The 27,584-nt window shown below is 43.1% G+C and overlaps 1 protein-coding gene across 1 annotated transcript in view; it reads right to left on the minus strand.

Annotated features, from left to right (window-relative positions):
• HDGFL3 (HDGF like 3) overlaps window positions 1-27,584 on the minus strand; it is a 146,893-nt gene that overhangs the window by 60,213 nt on the left and 59,096 nt on the right. The window contains exons 2-3 of the mRNA XM_069766094.1: window positions 16,160-16,236; window positions 11,885-12,023 (exon numbers count right to left, since the gene is read on the minus strand). Of these exons, the coding sequence (XP_069622195.1) occupies window positions 11,885-12,023; window positions 16,160-16,236 (216 nt within the window). The remainder of the gene's footprint in view (window positions 1-11,884; window positions 12,024-16,159; window positions 16,237-27,584) is intronic.

Genomic DNA, 27,584 nt, shown 5'->3' on the forward strand with positions numbered 1-27,584 from the left:
CCAATGACCTATTAACAGCCAAGAGCAAGCAACACTACTCTATCCTCCTCCTCCTGGACCTGTCTTCTGCCTTTGACACAGTGGACCATTCCCTATTACTACAGACCCTCTCATCCCTTGGCATCACAGACCTGGCCCTATCCTGGATCTCGTCATACCTAACTGACCGAACATTTAGTATCTCCCATTCACACACCACCTCCTCACCTCGCCCCCCATCTGTCGGGAGTCCCAAAAGGTTCAGTTCTAGGGCCCCTGCTCTTCTCCATTTACACTTTTGGCCTGGGACAGCCAGCTCATAGAATCTCACGGTTTTCAGTATCATCTCTATGCTGATGACACACAGATCTACATCTCTGGACCAGATATCACCACCCTACTAACCAGAATCCCTCAATGTCTATCCGCTATTTCATCCTTCTTCTCCGCTAGATTTCTAAAACTTAACATGGACAAAACAGAATTCATTGTCTTTCCTCCATCTCACGCGACCCCCCCAACGAACCTATCCATTACAGTAAACGGCTGCCCACTCTCCCCAGTCCCACAAGCTCTCTGTCTCGGGGTAATCCTTGACACTGATCTCTCCTTCAAGCCCTTTCCACTTCCTGCCGCCTTCAACTCAAAAATATTTAACAGATCCGTACATTCCTAAACTAAGAATCTACAAAAACCCTAGTCCATGCCCTCATCATCTCCCGCCAAGATTACTGTAACCTCCTGCTCTGTGGCCTCCCCTCGAACACTCTCGCACCCCTCCAATCTATTCTAAACTCTGCTGCCCGACTAATCCACCTGTCCCCCGCTATTCCTCGGCCTCTCCCCTCTGTCAATCCCTTCACTGGCTCCCCATTACCCAGAGACTCCAGTACAAAAGCCTAACCATGACATACAAAGCCATCCACAACCTGTCTCCTCCATACATCTGTGACCTCGTCTCCCGGTACTTTCCTTTACGCAACCTCCGATCCTCACAAGATCTCCTTCTCTACTCCCCTCTTATCTCCTCTTCCCACAATCGCATACAAGATTTCTCTCGCGCATCACCCCTACTCTGGAACTTTCTACCACAACATAGACTCTCACCTACCATCGAAACCTTCAAAAAGAACCTGAAGACCTACCTCTTCCAGCAAGCCTACAACCTGCAGTAACCACCGATCGACCAAACCACTGCACGACCAGCTCTATCCTCACCTTCTGTATCCTCACCCATCCCTTATAGATTGTGAGCCCTCGCGGGTAGGGTCCTCTCTCGTCCTGTACCAGTTGTGACTTGTATTGTTCAAGATTATTGTACTTGTTTTTCTTATGTATACCCCTCCTCACATGTAAAGCGCCATGGAATAAATGGCGCTATAAAAATAAATAATAATAATAATAATAATCTGAAAAAACATTTACAACGCTGCCACTCAGAAATTTAAAAAGCTGTGACTGAAAAAGATCACAGCAGCACGAAGAAACCAGAGACCAACACTTTCCGCCAGTCAAAGAAGGAGGAAAGAGCGTCTCAAACATCAGTTACAAGATATAATTTTGTAACTGACAAAGTTACTGTAACAATGACAGCAGATGTGTTTAAAAGACAGCTCATCGAGCTTGTTGTGAAGGACTGTGTACCATTATTTGCACGACCAGCTTTTACAGCTCTTAATGGAGAAATGGCTCACAAACTTGGTGTTTCTCTGGAAAGAGAAATTATTAGAAAATTAGTGATTGAAGAAGCCCTTAACCAAAAGGAAGATCTTAAAAAGACTCTCAAGAGATGCTTTGTATTTCTTAAAATGGATGCCTGCACACGTCACAGAGTGAACTATTTTGCTATCAACGTTCGATATGCTTGTGACAACAAAAAAATTGTTACTAAGACACTGGCAGTAAAAGATACTAAAGCTCATCACAGCAGCCAGTTTCTCCAGACCTTAGTGGAAAAAGTTCTGCAAGATTACGAGCTAAAAAAAAGAACAGGTTCTTGCTACTGTAACTGATAATGCTTCAAATATGATAAGTACAATTACACTGATGAATGAGAATAATGAAGGTAAACAGCAGCTAAAACAACATTTCACATTCAGTATGTTGGAGATGGGAGGCCACTGTCCTGTTCCCATAACGGAGGAACAAACAGATATTACTACAGAAGAACATCAAAATTATTCTTTACAATTAGATGATCTTGTTGGAGCTGCTTTACACCTCTTTCCTATTTATCACATGTACTTTGTTGTGCACATGCTGCAGCTGGCAATAAGAGATAGTCTGCAAGAGGGACATGCTGGAATTCTGATTAGCAAAGTGAGGAAATTGGCTACTGCTGCCAGAACCCCAAAATTGATTCCATCTTGAAGAGATGTGCTGGAAAAGGGATAATTGTGGATCAAGCCACTCGGTGGGGCAGCACCTATTTAATGATTGAGCGATTGTTTGAGCTGAAACCCTTCCTTGTAGATACGGCCAACCCTCAGGTAACACTACAAGAAGGTCAATGGACACAGGTGGCAGAATTGAAGGAATTGCTTCATCACCCATTTACAGTGACAAAAAAGTTACAAGCTGAAGATTTAAGTCCTGGCATTTTTATAAAGGAAGAACTTGTTGTTTTGCCTGTCCCAAAGAGGTTTAATTGCAGATGGCAATGCTGCTTCAATGAAATGGAGAGAGACACTGCTATTAGAAAATAAAATTCTTCTGGCAGCTGTTTTTGTGGACCCGAGTCATCGTATATTGCTGGATGATCAACAGCTTGCTAAAGGAAAAGAAGCTCTGTTTGAGGTAGCAGTTAGGATGAGTAGGATACAGGACGGCCAAGAGCAAGAGGACTCAGGTGCTGCCAGTGCTGCTGCTGCCGTTCCTTCATCCTCATCAGATGAGGAGTTTGTTTTCAACCAGTATTTGGATGACATGGAGCAGGCTGTAATGGGGCATCCACTGGACCACTGACCAGACTACCCTGGAAGGGGCGTAACTAAGTAGCTTCCTAGGTGTTCGCTGGAGCCTCTGATGGTGAGGTCAGACTTGTGCGGCAGGTAGCTACCAGGTACCACTCCAGGGTGGTGTCTGGCTGTGGCTGCTGATCCCACCGGGGGACAGGACACAGGCAGGCAGGCAGGGCTCTGAAGCTGGCAGGCGAACGGGTACAGCAGAGACACTGGCGGACAGACAGCACGACCAACACTGGCAGGCAGGCGGGCACGGCTGGCACTCTGGCAGACAGACGGACAGGGCTGATACTCTGGTAGGACAGGTAGGAACTGGTATACAGGCGGGTGTATGGAAACAGGTAAGAACCTGTTCAGACTGGAGGGTATATGGAAACAGGTAGGGACCGGTTCGAACTGGTGAATATAAGGAAACAGGTAGGGACCTGTCCGGCAAGTTGCTGAATGGAGATAAAGCAAGACTGCAAGAGCGGATGCACAACAGAACCAGAGGAGGTGGAGCCAAGAGCAGAGAAGAAGGATGCGGATCTAAGAGCAGAGAAGGAGAAGGCAGAGCTAAGAGCAGAGAAGGAAGGAGGTGGAGCCAAGAGCAGAGAAGGAGGAGGCAGAGCTAAATGCAGAGGAGGTGAAGCTAAGAGCAGAGAAGGAAGCGGTGCCAAGAGCGAAGCCGCTGGAGGCGGAGCCAAGAACCAGAAGGCGCAGAGCCACAGGTTGTGGTGAGCAGAGCGGAGAAGCACAGAGCCACAGGTTGTGGCGAGCAGAGCAGAGAGGTGCAGAGCCACTGGTAGTGGCAAGCAGAGCAGAGAGGGAACACAGAGGTACACACATCAGAGTGGGACTGGCAAGCAAACAAAGAACAGGAACGGACATAGGCCAGAGTACAGACAGGAACGGACACGGATTCACAAACAGAACACAGATAAAGGCCTGCGTATTGCAGCCCTCAGAGACAGAGATAGAACACGACCTGGCAGCTCAGTAGCAAATACTAACTGAGGGAAATAGTTTGCTCAGGCGTCCTCCAATGGGTGAGGACGGCTTAAGTATCAGAGGCCTCTTGGCAATTGGCCAGGGACACCTTAGGGAGGTGCACACAGTCTCAATAAGAATCTGGATTTGCCAGCGCCGCCCCCCTATGCACACAGCCAGGACGTGTACACAGAGCAAGCAGCCATGAGGCACACGGCATGGAGCCGGCAGCAGACAGAACTCACAGCATGGCACGGGGTGAGTGAGTTGATGTATCAGGCAGGTGGGGGATGGAAGGCCATGCTGTGATGCCGGCAGGGTTGTTACACAGGCAAAGCGTTGTGGCAGGGAAAAAGATTCCACTCCCATAGAAAACAGATTGACCATATCTCAGCAAAATGTTTCACTTGCTCTCAAAGAAGTAGAAGAGTTCAATTGTTCATCAACACTGACTGTGCACGAGGCAATTCCTTTATGTCCTGAAATTGTTAGAGATGTTGCCCATGTGGTTACTGGTTTGCCACCAACCCAAGTTAGGGTAGAAAGGTTGTTCTCTAGCCATAAAATAATTAGGTCAGCTTTGAGGTAATCTATAAAGGAGGATCTGATGGAGGCGATACTATTTCTCAGAACAAATTCATAGCCTGCACAAATGCTATTCAGTACGTTCTTGTTGAAAACTGTTTTTTTCTCCACTTACTGCAGAGTGTATAATAAATTATAAATATGCAAAAAAAAATGTTGTTCTAAAGTTGTATTCCAATAAATATATTTTATGTTCTATCTAAATGGCTTGATTATTGTATCATAATAAAGATTAAAAGCCTGATGTTACCATTTTACTACAGTAAATTTATCACATGAGCCATGTATGAGGGAGTCGGAGTTGGAGTCGGTGTCCTGGAAATTAAGGAGTCAGAGTTGGAGTCGGAGGTTTGTCTTACCGACTCCACAGCCCTGGTTTTGTATGACACTCCACTGTTCCGAATGGCCATGAACTGTAAATGTTTTGAGGCCATCCACAAATTCTTTCATTAAAGTAATAATGCATGAGATGACCCCAACTTTGACCGTGTTTTCAAAGTTTGGCCGGTCATTGAACACGTCAGGAACAAGTTTGCTGAGGTCTACGTGCCCCAAAGGGACATCATGTCCACAAAAATCCGAGAGGCCCCCCTATGTAGCAACAACATGCTGGTGGTCAAGTACAAGGACAAGAGGGATATCCTTTTCTTGACCACCATACATTGTGATGGCAGCATCCCTAGCACTGTAAGAGGTACATCTACACAGGTCCACAAATAAAACTGTGTACTGGGGTACAATAAGTACATGGGGGAGATGATATCTCTAAGCTAGAAGATCGTTGGGTACAGCCGGGACCAGCTGCTTCGAAAGCATCACCAAACCGCGCGCCTTACGGCGCGCGAATTTTTTCCTGAAGGACATTATTGCAAGAGAGCTTGGCTGAGTAGATTACACAAGAAGGAAAACACACAGCAAGTCAGCAGGATCTAGGAGCAACATGGCAGATGTGACAACCTACATGGTGAGCTGCAGCATGTGCTACATGTTCACAGATCGACCAGAAGAAGAATTAAATTTCACCTGTCTGAAGTGTAGACTAGTGGCTCTTTTAGAAGAAAAGGTGCGGGGTCTGGAAGAAAGAATAGCAACTTTGAAACTCATCAAAGAGAATGAAGACTTTCTAGACAGAACAGAAGCATCTCTACTGGTCACAGAAGGTGCAAAAAGTGTCAGAGAACCTCCAAAAGCAGATGAGTGGAAGCATGTGACCAAAAGAAGCAAGAAGACCATGGAGAAATCACCAACCACACAACTGAAGAACCGATATCAAATCTTTGTAGAGGATGAAGATGGCACACCTAAGAATGAAGCAATACCAGCAAGCAAAAAAGAAAAGGGCACACAGCAACAAGTGACAGCAAAAAGTACAGCCAAGAAGCAACGAAGAGTGGTGGTGGTGGGAGACTCACTACTGAGAGGCACAGAAGCAGCCATCTGCAGACCGGACATAACTGCAAGAGAAGTATGCTGCCTTCCAGGTGCGATGATCAAGGATGTGACCGATAGGATACCAAAGCTCTTCAGCTCCAAGGACGTCCACCCATTTCTTCTGATACATGTTGGCACCAATGACACGGCAAGGAAGGACCTACCGACAATCTGCAAGGACTTTGAAGAGTTGGGGAAGAAAGTAAAGGAACTGGATGCACAGGTAGTTTTTTCTTCTATCCTTCCAGTAGACGGGCATGGCACCAGGAGATGGAACAGGATCCTTGATGCAAACAACTGGCTAAGACGATGGTGCAGACAACAAGGATTTGGATTCCTGGACCACGGTGTGAATTACTGGTATGATGGACTCCTCGCCAGAGACGGACTACACCTCAACAAACCTGGGAAACACACATTCGCCAGAAGACTCGCTACACTCATCAGGAGGGCGTTAAACTAGAAGAAGAGGGGACGGGAAGAAAAACATTAGACTCGAACAAAGACGACCCAGGAAAACATACTCAGAAGGGAGGTAAGAACATTTCTAAAACAATCCACAGTGACGAGATTGGAACAAAACAAAATCCTCTAAACTGCATGCTCGCAAACGCCAGAAGCCTGACAAACAAGATGGAAGAACTAGAAGCAGAAATATCTACAGGTAACTTTGACATAGTGGGAATAACCGAGACATGGTTAGATGAAAGCTATGACTGGGCAGTTAACTTACAGGGTTACAGTCTGTTTAGAAAGGATCGTAAAAATCGGAGAGGAGGAGGGGTTTGTCTCTATGTAAAGTCTTGTCTAAAGTCCACTTTAAGGGAGGATATTAGCGAAGGGAATGAGGATGTCGAGTCCATATGGGTTGAAATTCATGGAGGGAAAAATGGTAACAAAATTCTCATTGGGGTCTGTTACAAACCCCCAAATATAACAGAAAGCATGGAAAGTCTACTTCTAAAGCAGATAGATGAAGCTGCAACCCATAATGAGGTCCTGGTTATGGGGGACTTTAACTACCCGGATATTAACTGGGAAACAGAAACCTGTGAAACCCATAAAGGCAACAGGTTTCTGCTAATAACCAAGAAAAATTATCTTTCACAATTGGTGCAGAATCCAACCAGAGGAGCAGCACTTTTAGACCTAATACTATCTAATAGACCTGACAGAATAACAAATCTGCAGGTGGTTGGGCATTTAGGAAATAGCGACCACAATATTGTGCAGTTTCACCTGTCTTTCACTAGGGGGACTTGTCAGGGAGTCACAAAAACATTGAACTTTAGGAAGGCAAAGTTTGAACAGCTTAGAGATGCCCTTAATCTGGTAGACTGGGACAATATCCTCAGAAATGAGAATACAGATAATAAATGGGAAATGTTTAAGAACATCCTAAATAGGCAGTGTAAGCGGTTTATACCTTGTGGGAATAAAAGGACTAGAAATAGGAAAAACCCAATGTGGCTAAACAAAGAAGTAAGACAGGCAATTAACAGTAAAAAGAAAGCATTTGCACTATTAAAGCAGGATGGCACCATTGAAGCTCTAAAAAACTATAGGGAGAAAAATACTTTATCTAAAAAACTAATTAAAGCTGCCAAAAAGGAAACAGAGAAGCACATTGCTAAGGAGAGTAAAACTAATCCCAAACTGTTCTTCAACTATATCAATAGTAAAAGAATAAAAACTGAAAATGTAGGCCCCTTAAAAAATAGTGAGGAAAGAATGGTTGTAGATGACGAGGAAAAAGCTAACATATTAAACACCTTCTTCTCCACGGTATTCACGGTGGAAAATGAAATGCTAGGTGAAATCCCAAGAAACAATGAAAACCCTATATTAAGGGTCACCAATCTAACCCAAGAAGAGGTGCGAAACCGGCTAAATAAGATTAAAATAGATAAATCTCCGGGTCCGGATGGCATACACCCACGAGTACTAAGAGAACTAAGTAATGTAATAGATAAACCATTATTTCTTATTTTTAGGGACTCTATAGAGACAGGGTCTGTTCCGCAGGATTGGCGCATAGCAAATGTGGTGCCAATATTCAAAAAGGGCTCTAAAAGTGAACCTGGAAATTATAGGCCAGTAAGTCTAACCTCTATTGTTGGTAAAATATTTGAAGGGTTTCTGAGGGATGTTATTCTGGATTATCTCAATGAGAATAACTGTTTAACTCCATATCAGCATGGGTTTATGAGAAATCGCTCCTGTCAAACCAATCTAATCAGTTTTTATGAAGAGGTAAGCTATAGACTGGACCACGGTGAGTCATTGGACGTGGTATATCTCGATTTTTCCAAAGCGTTTGATACCGTGCCGCACAAGAGGTTGGTACACAAAATGAGAATGCTTGGTCTGGGGGAAAATGTGTGTAAATGGGTTAGTAACTGGCTTAGTGATAGAAAGCAGAGGGTGGTTATAAATGGTATAGTCTCTAACTGGGTCGCTGTGACCAGTGGGGTACCGCAGGGGTCAGTATTGGGACCTGTTCTCTTCAACATATTCATTAATGATCTGGTAGAAGGTTTACACAGTAAAATATCGATATTTGCAGATGATACAAAACTATGTAAAGCAGTTAATACAAGAGAAGATAGTATTCTGCTACAGATGGATCTGGATAAGTTGGAAACTTGGGCTGAAAGGTGGCAGATGAGGTTTAACAATGATAAATGTAAGGTTATACACATGGGAAGAGGGAATCAATATCACCATTACACACTGAACGGGAAACCACTGGGTAAATCTGACAGGGAGAAGGACTTGGGGATCCTAGTTAATGATAAACTTACCTGGAGCAGCCAGTGCCAGGCAGCAGCTGCCAAGGCAAACAGGATCATGGGGTGCATTAAAAGAGGTCTGGATACACATGATGAGAGCATTATACTGCCTCTGTACAAATCCCTAGTTAGACCGCACATGGAGTACTGTGTCCAGTTTTGGGCACCGGTGCTCAGGAAGGATATAATGGAACTAGAGAGAGTACAAAGGAGGGCAACAAAATTAATAAAGGGGATGGGAGAACTACAATACCCAGATAGATTAGCGAAATTAGGATTATTTAGTCTAGAAAAAAGACGACTGAGGGGCGATCTAATAACCATGTATAAGTATATAAGGGGACAATACAAATATCTCGCTGAGAATCTGTTTATACCAAGGAAGGTGACGGGCACAAGGGGGCATTCTTTGCGTCTGGAGGAGAGAAGGTTTTTCCACCAACATAGAAGAGGATTCTTTACTGTTAGGGCAGTGAGAATCTGGAATTGCTTGCCTGAGGAGGTGGTGATGGCGAACTCAGTCGAGGGGTTCAAGAGAGGCCTGGATGTCTTCCTGGAGCAGAACAATATTGTATCATACAATTATTAGGTTCTGTAGAAGGACGTAGATCTGGGTATTTATTATGATGGAATATAGGCTGAACTGGATGGACAAATGTCTTTTTTCGGCCTTACTAACTATGTTACTATGTTACTATGTAATCAAGTTCTCCAGCCGTACAGTGCGATGAGAAAAAGCAAAGGTGTGGTACAAGAAGTTGGCTGTGCACACTGTACAGATGGAAATATACAACGCTTTTGAGCCATCAGGATGTGCAGGCCAGACAAGTACGACGTACCTTCAGTTCCAGGAGGTAGTAATCAAGGCCCTAGTCATTGGAGACCACGAAGGAGAGGGCCCCAGTACTTCCGAAACAGAAGGTGCTCATATCGTGCCAGGCCAACATTTCCCTGGGGACATCCCTCAAACCACAAAAAAAGGAAGGTCACAAAAGTGTTGCCAAGTGTGTTACAGAAGGGGGATATACAAGAACACCACTTATCAATGCGACACCTGCCACGACAAACCTGGCCTGTGTATAAAAAATGACTTACTGTACCACATCCATGGACTACTAAATTAATTTCTGACGTACACAACACAACTAACTTATGAAAACCTGACGTACACTACAGAACTCACATAACTTATGCCAACCTGATTCCAACCTGATGCCCTCTAGACAATTTACGTATGCCACTTCATTATAAACTTCACACACCAGGACACCAGATCAATTCCTATATAGGGCCACTTGTGGGGGTTTTCCACGGCTTAGGCACATCTGGGTCTATTCAAACGCGACATGACGCCCATAGACCATTACATCAAAGTCTGCATTCCAAAACATCAGTCCTTCCCTTCTGAGCCTTGCAATGTGCCCAAACAGTGGTTTTCCGCCACATATGGGTTATCAGCATACTCAGGAGAAATTACACAACACATTTTGAGGGTTCATTTTATCTTGTTACCCTTGCGAAAATAAAAAAAATCTGGGGATAAAAGATTATTTTTGGGTAAAAAATATATATTTTTTATTTTCAGAACTCAACATTATGATTTTCTGTGAAGGACCAGGGGGTTCAAGATGCTCGCCACACATTTTTTTATACATTCCTTTGGGGGTCTAGTTTCCAAAATGTCGTCACTTGTGCCTCAACAGTAGAAACGCACTACATCAGGGGCTCTCCAAATGCAACATGGCGCTCTGAATTCCAGTCAATTTTGCATTCAAAAAGTCAAACAGTGCTCCATCCCTTCCGTGCACCCAAACAGTGTTTTCTCTCCACATATGGGGCATCAGCGTACTCAGGAGAGCTTGCACAACAATTTTTGGGTTCTAATTTGTCCTGTTACCCTTTTGAACAGTAAAAAAAATTGGACTAAGAGATCATTTCTGTGAAAAAAAATGTGATTTTTTTTATTTTCACGGCTCTAGGTTCTAAACTTCGGTGAAGCACCTGTGGGTTGAAGTTGCTCACCACACATCTAGATAAGTTCCTTGAGAGGTTTAGTTTCCAAAATGGGGTCACTTGTGAGAGATTTCCATTTTTTAGGCATATCTGGGGCATCTCCAAATGCAACATGGCATCCGCTCTAAATTTCAGCCAATTCTGCATTCAAATAGTCAAATGGTGCTCCTTCCCTGCGCCATTGCTGAGATCTGAATTTGAGCATGCGCCGCCCCCAGCGGCTATTTTCCTGGAGGCCACTGCATTGCAGCAATGGGGCCTCTGGACTTTGACAAAATGCCGGCAGAGCGCCGCCGCCCCAGCACAGAGCACCGCTGCTGCCCCAGCACAGAGCGCCGCCCCAGCACAGAGCACCGCTGCCACAGCATTTGTAAGTATATTCCGACTATACGACGTACCCCCTTTTTCCCCAAAAAAAAATTTGGGAAAAAGGTGCGTCTTATAGTCCGAAAAATACGGTATTTTCTCTGATCAGACTGGGACATCTGAAAGAATGACCAGAAAAGAAAAAGTGAGCGCTACCATGAATCATGCCAAAAGTAAACTATACTGAGACCATTCATGTGTCGATTTCCTTTTCGTTCAAGGGAGTGGGCTCATTCACAATTTTGCCTAAGAACACTGCCAGAAATATAGAATGGTATCTAAAACTTCACCAATATCAACTTTTCTAAACGATTCAGGAATAATTTAAAATAAACAATGCTTTTTCTAAGATGATGGAGACAATGTCACAATGCAAAAGTGATAACTAAGTGGCCTGGTGAACAAAAAATTGACATTTTGGGTACATGGCCAGGAAGTGTCCCGGCTCTCAATCCTATTGAGAACTTATGACCAATCCTCAAAATGCAGAGGAAAACAAATGGCAGACGTCTTGAAAAATAAGTGACAATACTCTAAATGTTGAGTTCTTGCATAAACTTGATGTATTTGTCAATAAAAGTGTTAAAACTTATGAATTGTTTATAATTGTACTCCAGCAACCGTAGAAACATCTGACTACCAGATCTAAAAACAATGAAGCAACAAACCAAAATATGTCTCAGTCTCAAAACTTTTTGTCACAACTGTAGATATTCTGTAAACTAAGGTCTCAGTGGTTATTTTGACTTGCAGAATTTTCTATACATTATTGTCCTGTCTGAATACCTGGTATCCAGTAAATTTGACTCCGGGGTTATTTTCTATTTCCCACAATCCTTCATTGAATCCTTTCCGCTTGTTTGACTTTCCAAACTTGTCTTTAAATTCCTTGTAGGGAAACAGATCTTTGGGTCCCAGAAATGCACTAAAATAAGGAAAATGTCTTAAAGAGATAATGACACCATAAAACATGTAATTCCTAAACTTTTTTTCTGCATTATCCAACACCTGTCTTGTGGGCACAAGACTTAATTTCTCCATGGTTACTCTGCAGTTGTATTAAAACCTTGACCAACATCTTAAAAGGGGTAGTCCAAATAATACCACCTATACTCACATCCGTTGCTGTCCCTTCCTTCAGACCAATCAGACATCTGGAGGAAGTGACAGAGCAGCAACAGCGCTCACTCCCTCCTGATAACAGTTACGTCTAGAGGAGAGTGAAGTGGCCACTGATTGGCTGAAAGGAGCCCAAAGAGTGCCAGTGCCAACAAAGCTGAAAAAGGTGCCCTGCTCCAGAGGTGAATAGAAGTGGTATTATTTTAGAACATGGTGATAGAAAAGGTATTGTCCGAGTAGTGGACAACCCCTTTAACTCATCCTGATGTTCTATTTCATGTCTTAGTAACCCAAAGAGAGATTGGACAAAGGAGCATATAAAATAAAATAACAATATTTATTAGAACAATTCATAAAAAAATGATAAGTAAAAGACCAAAAATTATTATTCACTTAAGGGAGAAGGGGAAAGCGACACCAAAGTGCCGTGTCCATACAGGAGGCACAAGGTCCAAGGATTAAGAAAAGAGCATGCAGTGAAAAAAACGGGAAAATAAAGAAAGCTGCTACTGCGCAAGTGCGTGCGGCACCATCTTGGAGGAGGAATTTTTTTTCTTCTCCAACATCACGGCGCAGCTGGCGCATGCGCAGTAGCAGCTATCGGATCACCTATATACACCGATAGCTGCGACCACGCAGGCGCCATTTTTAAAATTGACTCTTTTTTTTCTATCTGAACAACATCAACCACATTTATTCTTGGGACATTAAACATGCGATTATGGTGCAGAGCACCAGCCTGCAGTATGTACAGATATTCATTATGCAAATTAAGGGGCAAGTCAGTGAGCGAATAGTGACCTGTCAGCAGTCTGCTCTATGAATATTTAATCAGAGCACCACATGAAGACCCCTCACAGGCCGACCCAGGGCACGGGCATATCATTAACTCTAAACTGAAAATAAAGATTACACCACAACCACAAGACGAATTTCAATAACCAAGGTATCATTCTAATCAGTGTAACGGTGCCGGCCTGACACTGTGTGTAGGTTACTGTGCACAATCCTGCTGACAGGTTCCCTGTAAATGGATCAATGGTAATGCAAGACATTTTATAATAAGATGTACATAGATCCTGTATAGCAATATAAAGTGCTTGTGCAACCAAGGTAAATGAATTATATACTTCATGGTAAGAAATATAAAGTGCCAAGTATATATAGAGCCCAATCCAGGAAATACGTACAAACTATACGTACGTATATGTACGTATTTCCTGGATTGGGCTCTATATATACTTGTCACTTTATATTTCTTACCATGAAGTATATAATTCATTTACCTTGGATATATATATATATATATGTATATATATATATATATATATATATATATCTATATCAATAATTCACCAATAATTTATAAATATAGCAGCCACCATATATAATGGTGAAACACCAAGCATTCCTGATCCCAATTTTCTAGTGTAACAGAAGAGTATAAATCCCAGTGTACAATCTTGTGGATGAATGGCCCCATGGGAGGTAAATAAAAGTATTATTATTTTATAATATGGTGACAGAAAGGGGATAGTCCAAGTAGTGGTCAACCCCTTTAACTCATCCTTAGATACTATTTCATGTCTTAGATACAACCTATTTATAATTTTCAGTAATTATGGTATATACCGTAATTTGCTTATGTTAAGTCAAGGCTAAGGGTGCATTTACGCTAGATCAGCAGCGTAAGTCAAAGCTATACTTCAGAAGGATTTTCTTATGTGCCTCACCAACACATCCAACGAGTGCCTCTATATAGGTATATAGTGTCATACGTTACCCATTGGTTCTCATATTAACAATGTATATACACCTATGAAGAGGTAAGCTATAGGCTGGACCACGGTGAGTCATTGGACGTGGTATATCTCGATTTTTCCAAAGCGTTTGATACCGTGCCGCACAAGAGGTTGGTTCACAAAATGAGAATGCTTGGTCTGGGGGAAAATGTGTGTAAATGGGTTAGTAACTGGCTTAGTGATAGAAAGCAGAGGGTGGTTATAAATGGTATAGTCTCTAACTGGGTCGCTGTGACCAGTGGGGGTACCGCAGGGGTCGGTATTGGGACCTGTTCTCTTCAACATATTCATTAATGATCTGGTAGAAGGTTTACTCAGTAAAATATCGATATTTGCAGATGATACAAAACTATGTAAAGCAGTTAATACTAGAGAAGATAGTATTCTGCTACAGATGGATCTGGATAGGTTGGAAACTTGGGCTGAAAGGTGGCAGATGAGGTTTAACAATGATAAATGTAAGGTTATACACATGGGAAGAAGGAATCAATATCACCATTACACACTGAACGGGAAACCACTGGGTAAATCTGACAGGGAGAAGGACTTGGGGATCCTAGTTAATGATAAACTTACCTGGAGCAGCCAGTGCCAGGCAGCAGCTGCCAAGGCAAACATGATCATGGGGTGCATTAAAAGAGGTCTGGATACACATGATGAGAGCATTATACTGCCTCTGTACAAATCCCTAGTTAGACCGCACATGGAGTACTGTGTCCAGTTTTGGGCACCGGTGCTCAGGAAGGATATAATGGAACTAGAGAGAGTACAAAGGAGGGCAACAAAATTAATAAAGGGGATGGGAGAACTACAATACCTAGATAGATTAGCGAAATTAGGATTATTTAGTCTCGAAAAAAGACGACTGAGGGGCGATCTAATAACCATGTATAAGTATATAAGGGGACAATACAAATATCTCGCTGAGGATTTGTTTATACCAAGGAAGGTGACGGGCACAAGGGGGCATTCTTTGCGTCTGGAGGAGAGAAGGTTTTTCCACCAACATAGAAGAGGATTCTTTACTGTTAGGGCAGTGAGAATCTGGAATTGCTTGCCTGAGGAGGTGGTGATGGTGAACTCAGTCGAGGGGTTCAAGAGAGGCCTGGATGTCTTCCTGGAGCAGAACAATATTGTATCATACAATTATTAGGTTCTGTAGAAGGACGTAAATCTGGGGATTTATTATGATGGAATATAGGCTGAACTGGATGGACAAATGTCTTTTTTCGGCCTTACTAACTATGTTACTATGTTACTATGTTACCTGTATGTCCTATGTATTTGCCATATTCCACAGCCTCGTTATTTGTATAAGCCCTCCTTCTCACTACACTGTGTGCACCTTACACCCCATGTGTCCATTCTCATGGGTGTCCCTGTATGCGGTCAGCATCCTGCCAACCGCTGGCCAAGCATCTACGGTATTCATGTTTGTGAATTGGAAGTGATGTCAGGGTGCCGCCTGCTCTTATATCAGGTTAGCGCTCTGGCAGACCATGCCATACAGTAACAGCTGTCGCTTTTCCCTCAGCGTTTCTTTCTTGTCTTTCTCTCCTTGCTTCCATACACAATCCATTATGTTCCTCCATTTATATGCTGCTTTATTCTTCTCATGTTACAGGATATCCCTCACTCATGATGCACACTGGATGTCTCGATTTTATCTTTGTCTGATGCTTTCACTCAGTTGGAGATCAGCTGTAATCCTGCACCACTATACTCCAGATCCCTGTGACTCTCCTGCCCTACTACATCACAGCAATGTCTACCTACAAGTACCCTTCTATCTAATGCTATACTGTTTGTACTACACACCGGCCCCAAGGGGCTGCAACATCTGGTACAGGTTATTACATTTGGTCTTTTTACTGCAGATAAGCCCCATATCTGCAGATCAATGGCGTTTTTTTTACATGAATGGTTCACTTTTATCTAACATGTATAATCAATTGAGCAAGCAGTATCTAAAATTGTAAGCCTGGTTTATAAATTTGGCTAAATATGGTGAACTTATTACTCTGCCTACAAGTGTATTCACACATCTTAATCTTTTTTCTTATTGCAATTTTTCCAAAATCAATATAAAATATTACAATATATCTTACAAGCAAACTATCAGAAATAAGTACAAACTTACGTTTCATGGGTGCCAAAGAAGAAGATTGGAAATTTATTTGCAGGTGGTTTCACTGCTCCTTCTGGCAATTCATCAATCTGTAAATAATAATACGGTAAAGTGTTTACTTATTCATGTTTCATATCTTGCAAATTGAATTGTAAAATAATTTAAGGTGTCACATCATCATACCAAATTCCATAGTATATATGTACACAGCAAGTGTCAGCCACTCAGAATAAAATAAAAATGGGGTTAACTTTTCAAGGAAATTAAAGAACTGTCAAGTAATGGTAAGAAGATCAGGTTGAAGCAAAGAGGGTGGAAGTGTAAAGAGATGGACACATTGCCCTGCTCCCCCTCAATGTTATTGTTATAATGTAAAGTGTAGTGTAATGCGTTATTGTGATAGAGAAATGTAATGTGAATAGTAATGGTGGTGTATTGTAATGTTCTGCACTGCACTGTGAGGAAGCAGAGTTCTGCCCAGCAACAGCGAGTCGGTACAGTTAGAGTTAATGTTTGGGATCAGCCCATAGTGGAAGGGGCTAGTGCAAGCCACAGTGACTGTTTCCTTCTAGAAACTCAGACTGAGCCTAGCTTGCAACCAGCTAGAACACAAATTTGGTCTGAGTGCTCAACAAGGCCGAATGCAGTGGGGGTTCTGTAGCAAGAGAGAGAGGAGATTGGGACAGAGATAGCGTTAGATATTAAATAAATTAAAATGCAATTTCTCAACAACTAGACTGTAGCTATGAGGCATACATGTAAGACTATTTTAACCATTCTATTACCTGCATGCCCATAGTAATAGGTTATATACATTCCAGGGGGTGACAGATTCCCATTAATATCATCACAAACTTTGAGGGAGCGTTAAGGAGTTAGAGAGTAGGGAAATCAAGAAGAGAAGTATCTGTAAGAGCCTAGGTTTAAATTGTGTTTCACTACTTAATCCTCATTCACACATTCATTTTTTGTCATAAATGTGCTTTCCGTTACTTTCAATGAATCACCATGACACGTACATTCTTAGGCTATGTTCACACCTTGCGTCGGGTCCCTGCGGGTTCTCCCGCAGCGGATTTGATAAATCTGCAGGGCAAAACAACTGCGGTTCTCCCTGCAGATTTATCGCGGTTTGTTCCGCGTTTTCCGCTGCGGGTTTCCGCCTATACTATTGATGCTGCATATGCAGCAATATGCAGCATCAATAGTAATGTTAAAAATAATAAAAATTGGTTATACTCACCCTCTGATGTCCGGATCTCCTGGGCGCTGCACCCGGCGGTCCGGTTCCAAAGATGCTGTGGGAGAAGGACCCTTCGTGACGTCACGGTCATGTGACCGCGACGTCACCGCAGGTCCTGGTCGCACAGCAACTCTGACCGGACGGCCGCGTGCAGCGCCCAGGAGCTCCGGACATCAGAGGGTGAGTAAAATCAGATTTTTTATTTTTTAACCCCAAATATGGTTCCCAGGGCCTGGAGGAGAGTCTCCTCTCCTCCACCCCGGGTACCACCCGCACATTATCCGCTTACTTCCCGCAACGTGGGCACAGCCCCATGCGGGAAGTAAGCGGTTCAATGTATTCCTATGGGTGCAGAATCGCAGCGATTCTGCACAAAGAAGTGACATGCTGCGGGTTGTAAACCGCTGCGTTCCCGCGCGGTTTTTCCCGCAGCATGTGCACAGCGGTTTGCGGTTTCCATAGGGTTTACATGTTACTGTAAACGCTATGGAAACTGCTGCGGACCCGCAGCATCAAAATCGCGGCGGTTCCGCGGTAAAAACCGCTAAGTGTGAATATAGCCTTAGGGTCCTTTCACATATGAACTATGCAAATTAATGATCTGTAAAACAAAAACCACAAGATGTCCTACTTGATGGATCAAAATTGCCCAATCAAGTGAATGGATCTGTGAAAGAAACAGGCAGCAAGTGCATGCAACACTAATGTTTGTTAGGGCTCGCTCATGCGTATAACTCTGATGAACTCTATCCGATGATTAATTAGATAGCACTTAGATCAATTTTATATTATGGGACAGTGCAGATCTGCTATTTTTTAACCCTTTTTTTTAATTTAACAGATATTGCGTTTAAGGCTGGATTCACACTTGCAAGAAACTCACTCGAGTCTCACACCTCAATACCAGGCACTGCCGCTGGCACTTGGAACATGTACGTCTATGCAGCTGAACACTCCAGTCCGAGTGCCGGCGGCAGTGCAGGGTACTGAGGTGCGAGACTTGTGCGAGTTTCTCGCAAGTGTGACCCGACCTAATGCAGATTTTGTGTGTGTGTTATTATTTAAATCTTTATGGACCATTTCATTATGTTCATTGCTTAACATCGGGCTTGGTATTATACGAGGGGCGATCCAAAAGTAATGATAATCGGTTATTTCTATTGCACACAGAAATTAAAATAAAATGTTTTCTTCTCTCTTAGGTACCCACTAGTCCAGGAAAAAAAAAATATCACTTAAATAGACCACGATTCCCGGGAACTACATTCATTTGAATATGAACTGCCGAGGAGTGAACATCAAAATGGAAAAAAACGAGCTCAGAGCTGTCATCAAATACCTCTGCTTGAAAAAAATGACTACCAAAGACATACACAGCGACTTGGTGGAAACATTGGGGGACTCTTCTCCTCCATATTCCACAGTTGCACGCTGGGCCAAGGAATTTAAGCTGGGAAGAACATCGACGGAAGATGAACATCGTGAAGGACGCCCATCCACATCCCTCAATGAAGAAAATGTGAAAAAAGTTGAAGAAGTTGTATTGGCATATCGAAGAGTGACTATCAGGCATGTAGCTGAGGTCACAGGGATCTCATATGGCAGTATTCAAAGAATCCTTGCAAAAGAATTGCATATGAGAAAGGTCTCCGCGCGTTGGGTGCCAAAAATGTTAACCGACGAACAAAAGAAGAAACGAGTTGACATTTCAATAGCAAATCTCGAAAAGTTCCAAGCAGACAAGGAAAATTTGTCACGTTTTTTGACCATGGACGAGACCTGGATCCACCACTTTGATCCCGAAACTAAACAACAATCGATGACGTGGAAATGAGCCGACGAACCAACGCCGAAGAAATTCAAAGTGTCAAGCTCAGCAGGGAAGGTTATGGCGTCCGTTTTTTGGGACGCTGAAGGAATTATTATGGTGGACTATTTGGAGAAGGGAGCCACTATTACGGGCTCCTACTACGCAGAACAAATAAGAAGATTGCGGGAGGCTATCAAGGAGAAAAGGCACGGCAAACTGCGGGCTGGAGTGTTGTTTCACCAAGATAACGCGCCGGCTCACAAAGCTGCTGTTGCCATGGCTACCATTCAAGAAGCGGGCTTTGAACTGGTGGAACACCCCCCCTATTCACCAGATCTAGCCCCCAGTGACTTCTTTCTCTTTCCTCGGCTCAAGGAACACCTCCGGGGCAAGAAATTTGACGACAATAGCGACGTGATAACCGCTGTTGGGGATTTTTTTGAGGGTCAAGATCAAGAATTTTTTTCGAAGGGAATTCTAAGTTTAGAAAAGAGATGGACTAAATGTATAGACTTGTTAGGAGACTATGTAGAAAAATAAATTAATTTTTTTACTATATTCATTGTGTTTAGTATTGATTATCATTACTCGTATATCTATCTATAGATATTCATTTATATTTGTTTTGTGTGTGTATCACGTGCGACTTGGGGTTACGCCTGCAAGGGTTAATCTATCTCCCAGCATTCAACCTCTGTCCTATGCTGTAATGGGAGCATAAATCACACACCCGCTCATACACGCTGCCACCACTCACCGAACACACGGGCGATGAGTCCCGGAAATATTACTACTACTGTCTGCCAATCATAAGACTCGCATACTTTAAGGCTATGGATTCTTTAGAACATGCAAGGTTCAACTTGTTAAAAGTTTTGTGCTTTAATACAAAAAGGTACAGTGCTTACAATAAAAGGGTATAAAAATATGGCAATAAAAACGGGGGCGGCAATAACATGTTTTTGCAACGGATAGTCGACTTGTGTTTGGAGATACGGTCTTTGATAAGACTGGGTGGTTTCCCAAATGTAAAGGAGACCGCAGGGGCATTTGATTGAATATACTACAAATGTGGTGTCACAAGTCGAGAAACATTTGATCCCTTTTCACTTCATTTCCAAAGGACACAACGTATCACAGCTCAAATTTCAGGTCCTTAGAGCAGGGGTCCCCAACCTGTAGCTCGGGAGCCACATGTGGCTCGCGGTCCCATGAATTGTGGCTAGCGACTGTCTGCCAGCTTGGTGCATTAGCTCAATGTCTAGCAAACTGGTATGAAGAGCACATCTCAAAATGGTGAATTTTGTGAGAAGCCCTGCACAGAAGTGCAGATCTGGATGCACATTTACTGGTTTAGGTGTTTAGAGATGTTTTAGGTAAGGTACACTAGAAGATGGTACTACCTGTTAGAGGAGGTGCTCAAAGCTGGATGTGACAGTGTGTTGAGAGTCCTTGATGGGAGAATACTGAAAGGTGGTATTGTGGAAACCCATGGATCTCAGTTTACTGCTTTGGAGTGATTTCTGTGCAAAAGCTTTGGTTATCATTATACCTGTAATGGGGGCTTTGGTTGACACTACTTTGAAGGGGGCGGGAGCTGGATGTGGCTCGCGACCCTCTCTCAGTGCTGAATGTGGCTCGCAACCCTTTCTAAGCTGAATGCGAATGTTTCTAGTTCTGGTCCGTATATCTCTTTGGTTCTGTTAAAGCCAAGTGACTGACATTAGGTGAGGTATTATCTCCATCTCTTCAACACCATATACACTCCTTACATTAGGACTGACATGGTTTATATACTTTATTACAGCTACTATCTCATTACTAATTTGAAGCCCTATACCTTGTTGACCTACTAGACGTAATGTTACACCTGGTTAGTATACCGTCATCATTCATACACTTGTTTACGACACCTTATCTATGTACCTACCACCGAAGCTTACTCTTATTTTTTTTTAGGAAGATCACTCTCCCGAGAGGTCTTTCTGGTTTAGCCCCCACATACATGGACCTACATTGATGTACTGTGTTATCTACTTGATATACCACAAGAGCAGTCGGGTATGTAATCTATTCCCTCTTCCGCATTTCTCCTACCCTCACTTCCACCACCATGCACCTAGTTGATATGAGATTCACTTTGCTATTATTGTTATGTTTGCTATTGGAACCTTTTTTGTATACACGTTTGTGTTTTCTTACATTGTTCTTTTTTTGTAATGTTTAAATGCAGTTTACTGAAGACGGGCTCCTTTTGACCGAAACGTTTATTTTGGACTGCAATAAAAATATCTCTTTCAAAGCAACAACCCTATATAAGTTGAGTGCCAAATTATTTATTATATACTTACTGGTTTGGGGAACCTATCTTGTGCACCAACACAGCTGTTCCACGATATACTTCACCAGTTTTTAACAGCAGCACGGAGCGCTCATTTGTTAGGTGAAATAATTTTTTATGCTGCATAAAAAAAAAAAATCAGTGTTCTCAATAGTGCATAGTCCTGAATAAAAAGGATTTGTGCTACTGAGAACAATGGCAGCCTTTATGCACTGAATACCTATTCCAGATCAATCAGCGCATATTTGAAGATGGGTCGGTCATTTAAAAGTACCTTCACACTAAACGACTTACCAATGCTAATGCTAATGCACGCGCTGCTGCCGAGAGCTTCCCTGCACTTTCTGTGTCAGCGCCGGCAGTAACAGCGGTGACGTCACCACTGTGCTCTGCTTTACGGCCGGCGCTGACACATTAAGAGCGCTCCTGCCGAAAGCAGTTTTAACCCTGTGGACGCCAGGGGACATGACAGACATCAGAATGTGAGTATGTACTGTTTTTTTTTTTAACTTTTACAAGTGGGTGATCAGCGACCAAAAAATTGTCCTGATCATTCCCCAACGACCAACGATCTCCCAGCAGGGGCCTGATCATTGGTCGCTGTCACACATAACGAGATCGTTAGCGGGATCGTTGCTACGTCACCAAAAGCGTGACGTTGCAACAATATCGTTAACGATATCGTTATGTGTGACTCCAGCTTAACAGTGACCATTGTGCAATGTAAACTAACCTTTACTATTGATCATCAGTTTTTGTAAGCTAGCTGCTAAATAATGCAATCTAAGGGTATGAGCAAAAAATCTTTTTTAGACTCTGGAACCCACCTGAAAAAGCACTTTAAAAATCATAAGGGTATGTTTCCACAGGCAGAAACCGGCAGCGCTTTGGACACAGCACATGTCCTCTCCGTCGAAAGCGCTTCCGGCTTTGAACGCAGGTGATTCCGCATGTGTCATCGAACTGTGCGGAATAACCGCGTCCTATACAGTACAGAGCAAAAGTTTGGACACACCTTCTCATTTAAAGATTTTTCTGTATTTTCATGACTATGAAAACTGTACATTCACACTGAAGGCATCAAAACTATGAATTAACACATGTGGAATTATATACTTAACAAAAAAGTGTGAAACAACTGAAATTATCTACTATATAATTGTCTAAGGGTCACTTCCATCTTTCTGTCTGTCTGTCCTTCTGTCTGTCTGTCACGGAAATCCAAAGTCGCTGATTGGTCTCGGCAAAACAGCCACGACCAATCAGCAACGGGCACAGTCCGGCGGCAAAATGGCCGCTCCTTATTACCCTGCCGTCAGTGCCCGCTCCATACTCCCCTCCAGTCAGCGCTCACACAGGGTTAATGGCAACGTTAACGGACCGCACTATGACGCGGTGTAACGCACTCCGTTAACGCTGCTATCAACCCTGTGTGACCAACTTTTTACTATTGATGCTGCCTATGCGACATCAATAGTAAAAAGATCTAATGTTAAAAATAATAATAATAAAAAAAAATCGTTTTATACTCACCGTCCATCGGCCCCTCGGATCCAGAACAGGCCTTTCCCTGCTCCTCGCGACGCTCCGGTGACCGCTCCATGCATTGCGATCTCGCGAGATGATGACGTAGCGGTCTCGCGAGACCACTAGGTCATCATCTCGCGAGACCGCAATGCACTCTTGGGACTGGAGCGTGCAAGGAGCATCGGTAAACGCTTCGCCTGGATCCGGGGGCCAACGGAAAGTGAGAATATAACTATTTTTTATTTTAATTATTTTTTTAACAGGGATATGATGCCCACATTGCTACATACTACGTGGGCTGTGCAATAAACTACGTGGGCTGTGCAATAAACTACGTGGGCTGTGCAATAAACTACGTGGGCTGTGCAATAAACTACGTGGGCTGTGCAATAAACTACGTGGGCTGTGCAATAAACTACGTGGGCTGTGCAATAAACTACGTGGGCTGTGCAATAAACTACGTGGCTGTGCAATATACTATGTGGGCTGTGCTATATACTACGTGGGCTGTGCTATATACTACGTGGGCTGTGTTATATACTACGTGGGCTGTGTTATATACTACATGGGCTGTGCTATAAACTACGTGGGCTGTGCTATAAACTACGTGGGCTGTGCAATAAACTACGTGGGCTGTGCAATAAACTACGTGGGCTGTGCAATAAACTACGTGGGCTGTGCTATATACTACGTGGGCTGTGTTATATACTACGTGGGCTGTGCTATATACTACATGGCTGTGTTATACACTACATAGGCGGTTATAGACTACGTAGGCTGTGCTATATACTACGTGGGCTGTGCTACATACTACCTGGGCTGTGCTATACACTACGTGGGCTGTGTTATAAACTACGTGGGCTGTGTTATACACTACGTGGGCTGTGTTATATACTGCGGGTGTGGGCTGTTATATACTACGTGAGCTGTGTTATATGCTACGTGGGCTGTTATAAACTACATGGCTGTGTTATATGCTATGCGGGCTGTTATACACTCTGTGGGCTGTGCTATATACTCCGTGGGCTGTTATATACTACGTGGCTGTGCTATATACTCCGTGGGCTGTGCTATATACTTCATGGAAGTGCTATATACTACGTGGCTGTGCTATGTATTACGTGGCTGTGCTATTTACTACGTGGGCTGTTATATACTACGTGGGCTGTGCTATATACTACGTGGCCGGCCGCGAACAATCAGCGACAGGCGCAGTCCGGCCGCAAATTGGCGCGGGATTTGAACCACGTTTCGCTAATTGGTCGCGGCCAGCTGCATTCTGTGTATTCAATGTATTATTCTAAAATCTTCATAAATAAACTACATACATATTCTAGAATACCCGATGCGTTAGAATCGGGCTACCATCTAGTGTCTTATATTCTGGGTTCCTCAAAGTAGCCAACTTTTGCTTTGATGACAGCTTTGTACACCCTTGGCATTCTCTTGATGAGCCTCAAGAGGTAGACACCGGGAATGGTTTTCACTTCACAGGTGTGCCCTGTCAGGTTAAATAAGTGGGATTTCTTTCCTTATAAATGGGGTTGGGACCATCAGTTGTGTTGTGCAGAAGTCTGGTGGATACACAGCTGATAGTCCTACTGAATAGACTGTTAGAATTTGTATTATGGCAAGAAAAAAGCAGCTAAGTAAAGAAAAACGAGTGGCCATCATTACTTTAAGAAATGAAGGTCAGTCAGTCCGAAAAATTGGGAAAACTTTGAAAGTGTCCACAAGTGCAGGCAAAAACCATCAAGCGCTACAAAGAAACTGGCTCACATGAGGACTGCCCCAGGAAAGGAAGACCAAGAGTCACCTCTGCTTCTGAGGATACGTTTATCCGAGTCACCAGCCTCAGAAATCAAAGGTTAACAGCAGCTCAGATTAGAGACCAGGTCAATGCCACACAGAGTTTTAGCAGCAGACACATCTCTACAACAACTGTTAAGAGGAGACTTTGTGCAGCAGGCCTTCATGGTAAAATAGCTGCTAGGAAACCACTGCTAAGGGCAGGCAACAAGCAGAAGAGACTTGTTTGGGCTAAAGAACACAAGGAATGGACATTAGACCAGGGGAAATCTGTGCTTTGGTCTGATGAGTCCAAATTTGAGATCTTTGGTTCCAACCACCGTGCCTTTGTGCGACGCAGAAAAGTTGAACGGATGGACTCTACATGCCTGGTTCCCACCATGAAGCATGGAGGAGGAGGTTTGATGGTGTGGGGATGCTTTGCTGGTGACACTGTTGGGAATTTATTCAAAATTGAAGGCATATTGAACCAGCTTGGCTACCACAGCATCTTGCAGCGGCATGCTATTCCATCTGGTTTGCGTTTAGTTGGACCATCATTTATTTTTCAACAGGACAATGACCCCAAACACATCTCCAGGCTGTGTAAGGGCTATTTGACCAAGAAGGAGAGTGATGGGGTGCTACGCTAGATGACCTGGCCTCCACAGGACCGCAGAGTGAAGGCAAAAGGGCCAACAAGTGCTAAGCATCTCTGGGAACTCCTTCAAGATTGTTGGAAGGCCATTCCCGATGACTACCTCTTGAAGCTCATTAAGAGAGTGCAAAGCAGTCATCAAAGCAAAAGGTGGCTACTTTGAAGAAAGTAGAATATAATAAATAATTTCAGTTGTTTCACACTTTTTTGTTAAGTATATAATTCCACATGTGTTAATTCATAGTTTTGATGTCTTCAGTGTGCATGTACAATTTTCATAGTCATGAAAATACAGAAAAATCTTTAAATGAGAAGGTGTGTCCAAACTTTTGGTCTGTACTGTACAGTAAACCATTTCATATCTGTTAGATTTTTACATATCCCTCACTAATAATGTTGGCAGTGTGTGTGTGCAAAATTTGGGAGCTCTAGGTGTTAAAATAAAGGGTTAAATCACGGAAAAACTGGGGTCGGAATTTTTCTGAATATTTTCTCACGCTACAGTTCATATGAGTTTATGCAACCAGGGGGCGCAGCTTCGGTGAGAGCACCGCTACTCACCGAAGCTTCGCTACCTTCATTTAATTCATTCTCTAGTCATTTACAGCAGGGAGTGGATGCATTAGCATGCTCCTGGTTGCAAATGTATAAGGGTGCCCATACTTATGCACTTGTCAAATTTTGTTTGAATGCAGATTGCACATTTTCTGTTAGTACAATAAACCTCATTCCATATAAAACTGAAATAGCTGTTGCAAAAAAAAACAATTTTTATAAAACATTAAGCTTAAGATTAATAGGGGTGCTCAAACGTTTTCATATAACTGTATATATACAGTGGGGCAAAAAAGTATTTAGTCAGTCAGCAATAGTGCAAGTTCCACCACTTAAAAAGATGAGAGGCGTCTGTAATTTACATCATAGGTAGACCTCAACTATGGGAGACAAACTGAGAAAAAAAAATCCAGAAAATCACATTGTCTATTTTTTTAACAATTTATTTGCATATTATGGTGGAAAATAAGTATTTGGTCAGAAACAAACAATCAAGATTTCTGGCTCTCACAGACCTGTAACTTCTTCTTTAAGAGTCTCCTCTTTCCTCCACTCATTACCTGTAGTAATGGCACCTGTTTAAACTTGTTATCAGTATAAAAAGACACCTGTGCACACCCTCAAACAGTCTGACTCCAAACTCCACTATGGTGAAGACCAAAGAGCTGTCAAAGGACACCAGAAACAAAATTGTAGCCCTGCACCAGGCTGGGAAGACTGAATCTGCAATAGCCAACCAGCTTGGAGTGAAGAAATCAACAGTGGGAGCAATAATTAGAAAATGGAAGACATACAAGACCACTGACAATCTCCCTCGATCTGGGGCTCCACGCAAAATCCCACCCCGTGGGGTCAGAATGATCACAAGAATGGTGAGCAAAAATCCCAGAACCACGCGGGGGGACCTAGTGAATGAACTGCAGAGAGCTGGGACCAATGTAACAAGGCCTACCATAAGTAACACACTATGCCACCATGGATTCAGATCCTGCAGTGCCAGACGTGTCCCACTGCTTAAGCCAGTACATGTCCGGGCCCGTCTGAAGTTTGCTAGAGAGCATTTGGATGATCCACAGGAGTTTTGGGAGAATGTCCTATGGTCTGATGAAACCAAACTGGAACTGTTTGGTAGAAACACAACTTGTCGTGTTTGGAGGAAAAAGAATACTGAGTTGCATCCATCAAACACCATACCTACTGTAAAGCATGATGGTGGAAACATCATGCTTTGGGGCTGTTTCTCTGCAAAGGGGCCAGGACGACTGATCCGGGTACATGAAAGAATGAATGGGGCCATGTATCGTGAGATTTTGAGTGCAAACCTCCTTCCATCAGCAAGGGCATTGAAGATGAAACGTGGCTGGGTCTTTCAACATGACAATGATCCAAAGCACACCGCCAGGGCAACGAAGGAGTGGCTTCGTAAGAAGCATTTCAAGGTCCTGGAGTGGCCTAGCCAGTCTCCAGATCTCAACCCTATAGAAAACCTTTGGAGGGAGTTGAAAGTCCGTGTTG

Source organism: Ranitomeya imitator, chromosome 4 (assembly GCF_032444005.1).
Source record: "Ranitomeya imitator isolate aRanImi1 chromosome 4, aRanImi1.pri, whole genome shotgun sequence".
NCBI classification, from domain to species: domain Eukaryota; kingdom Metazoa; phylum Chordata; class Amphibia; order Anura; family Dendrobatidae; genus Ranitomeya; species Ranitomeya imitator.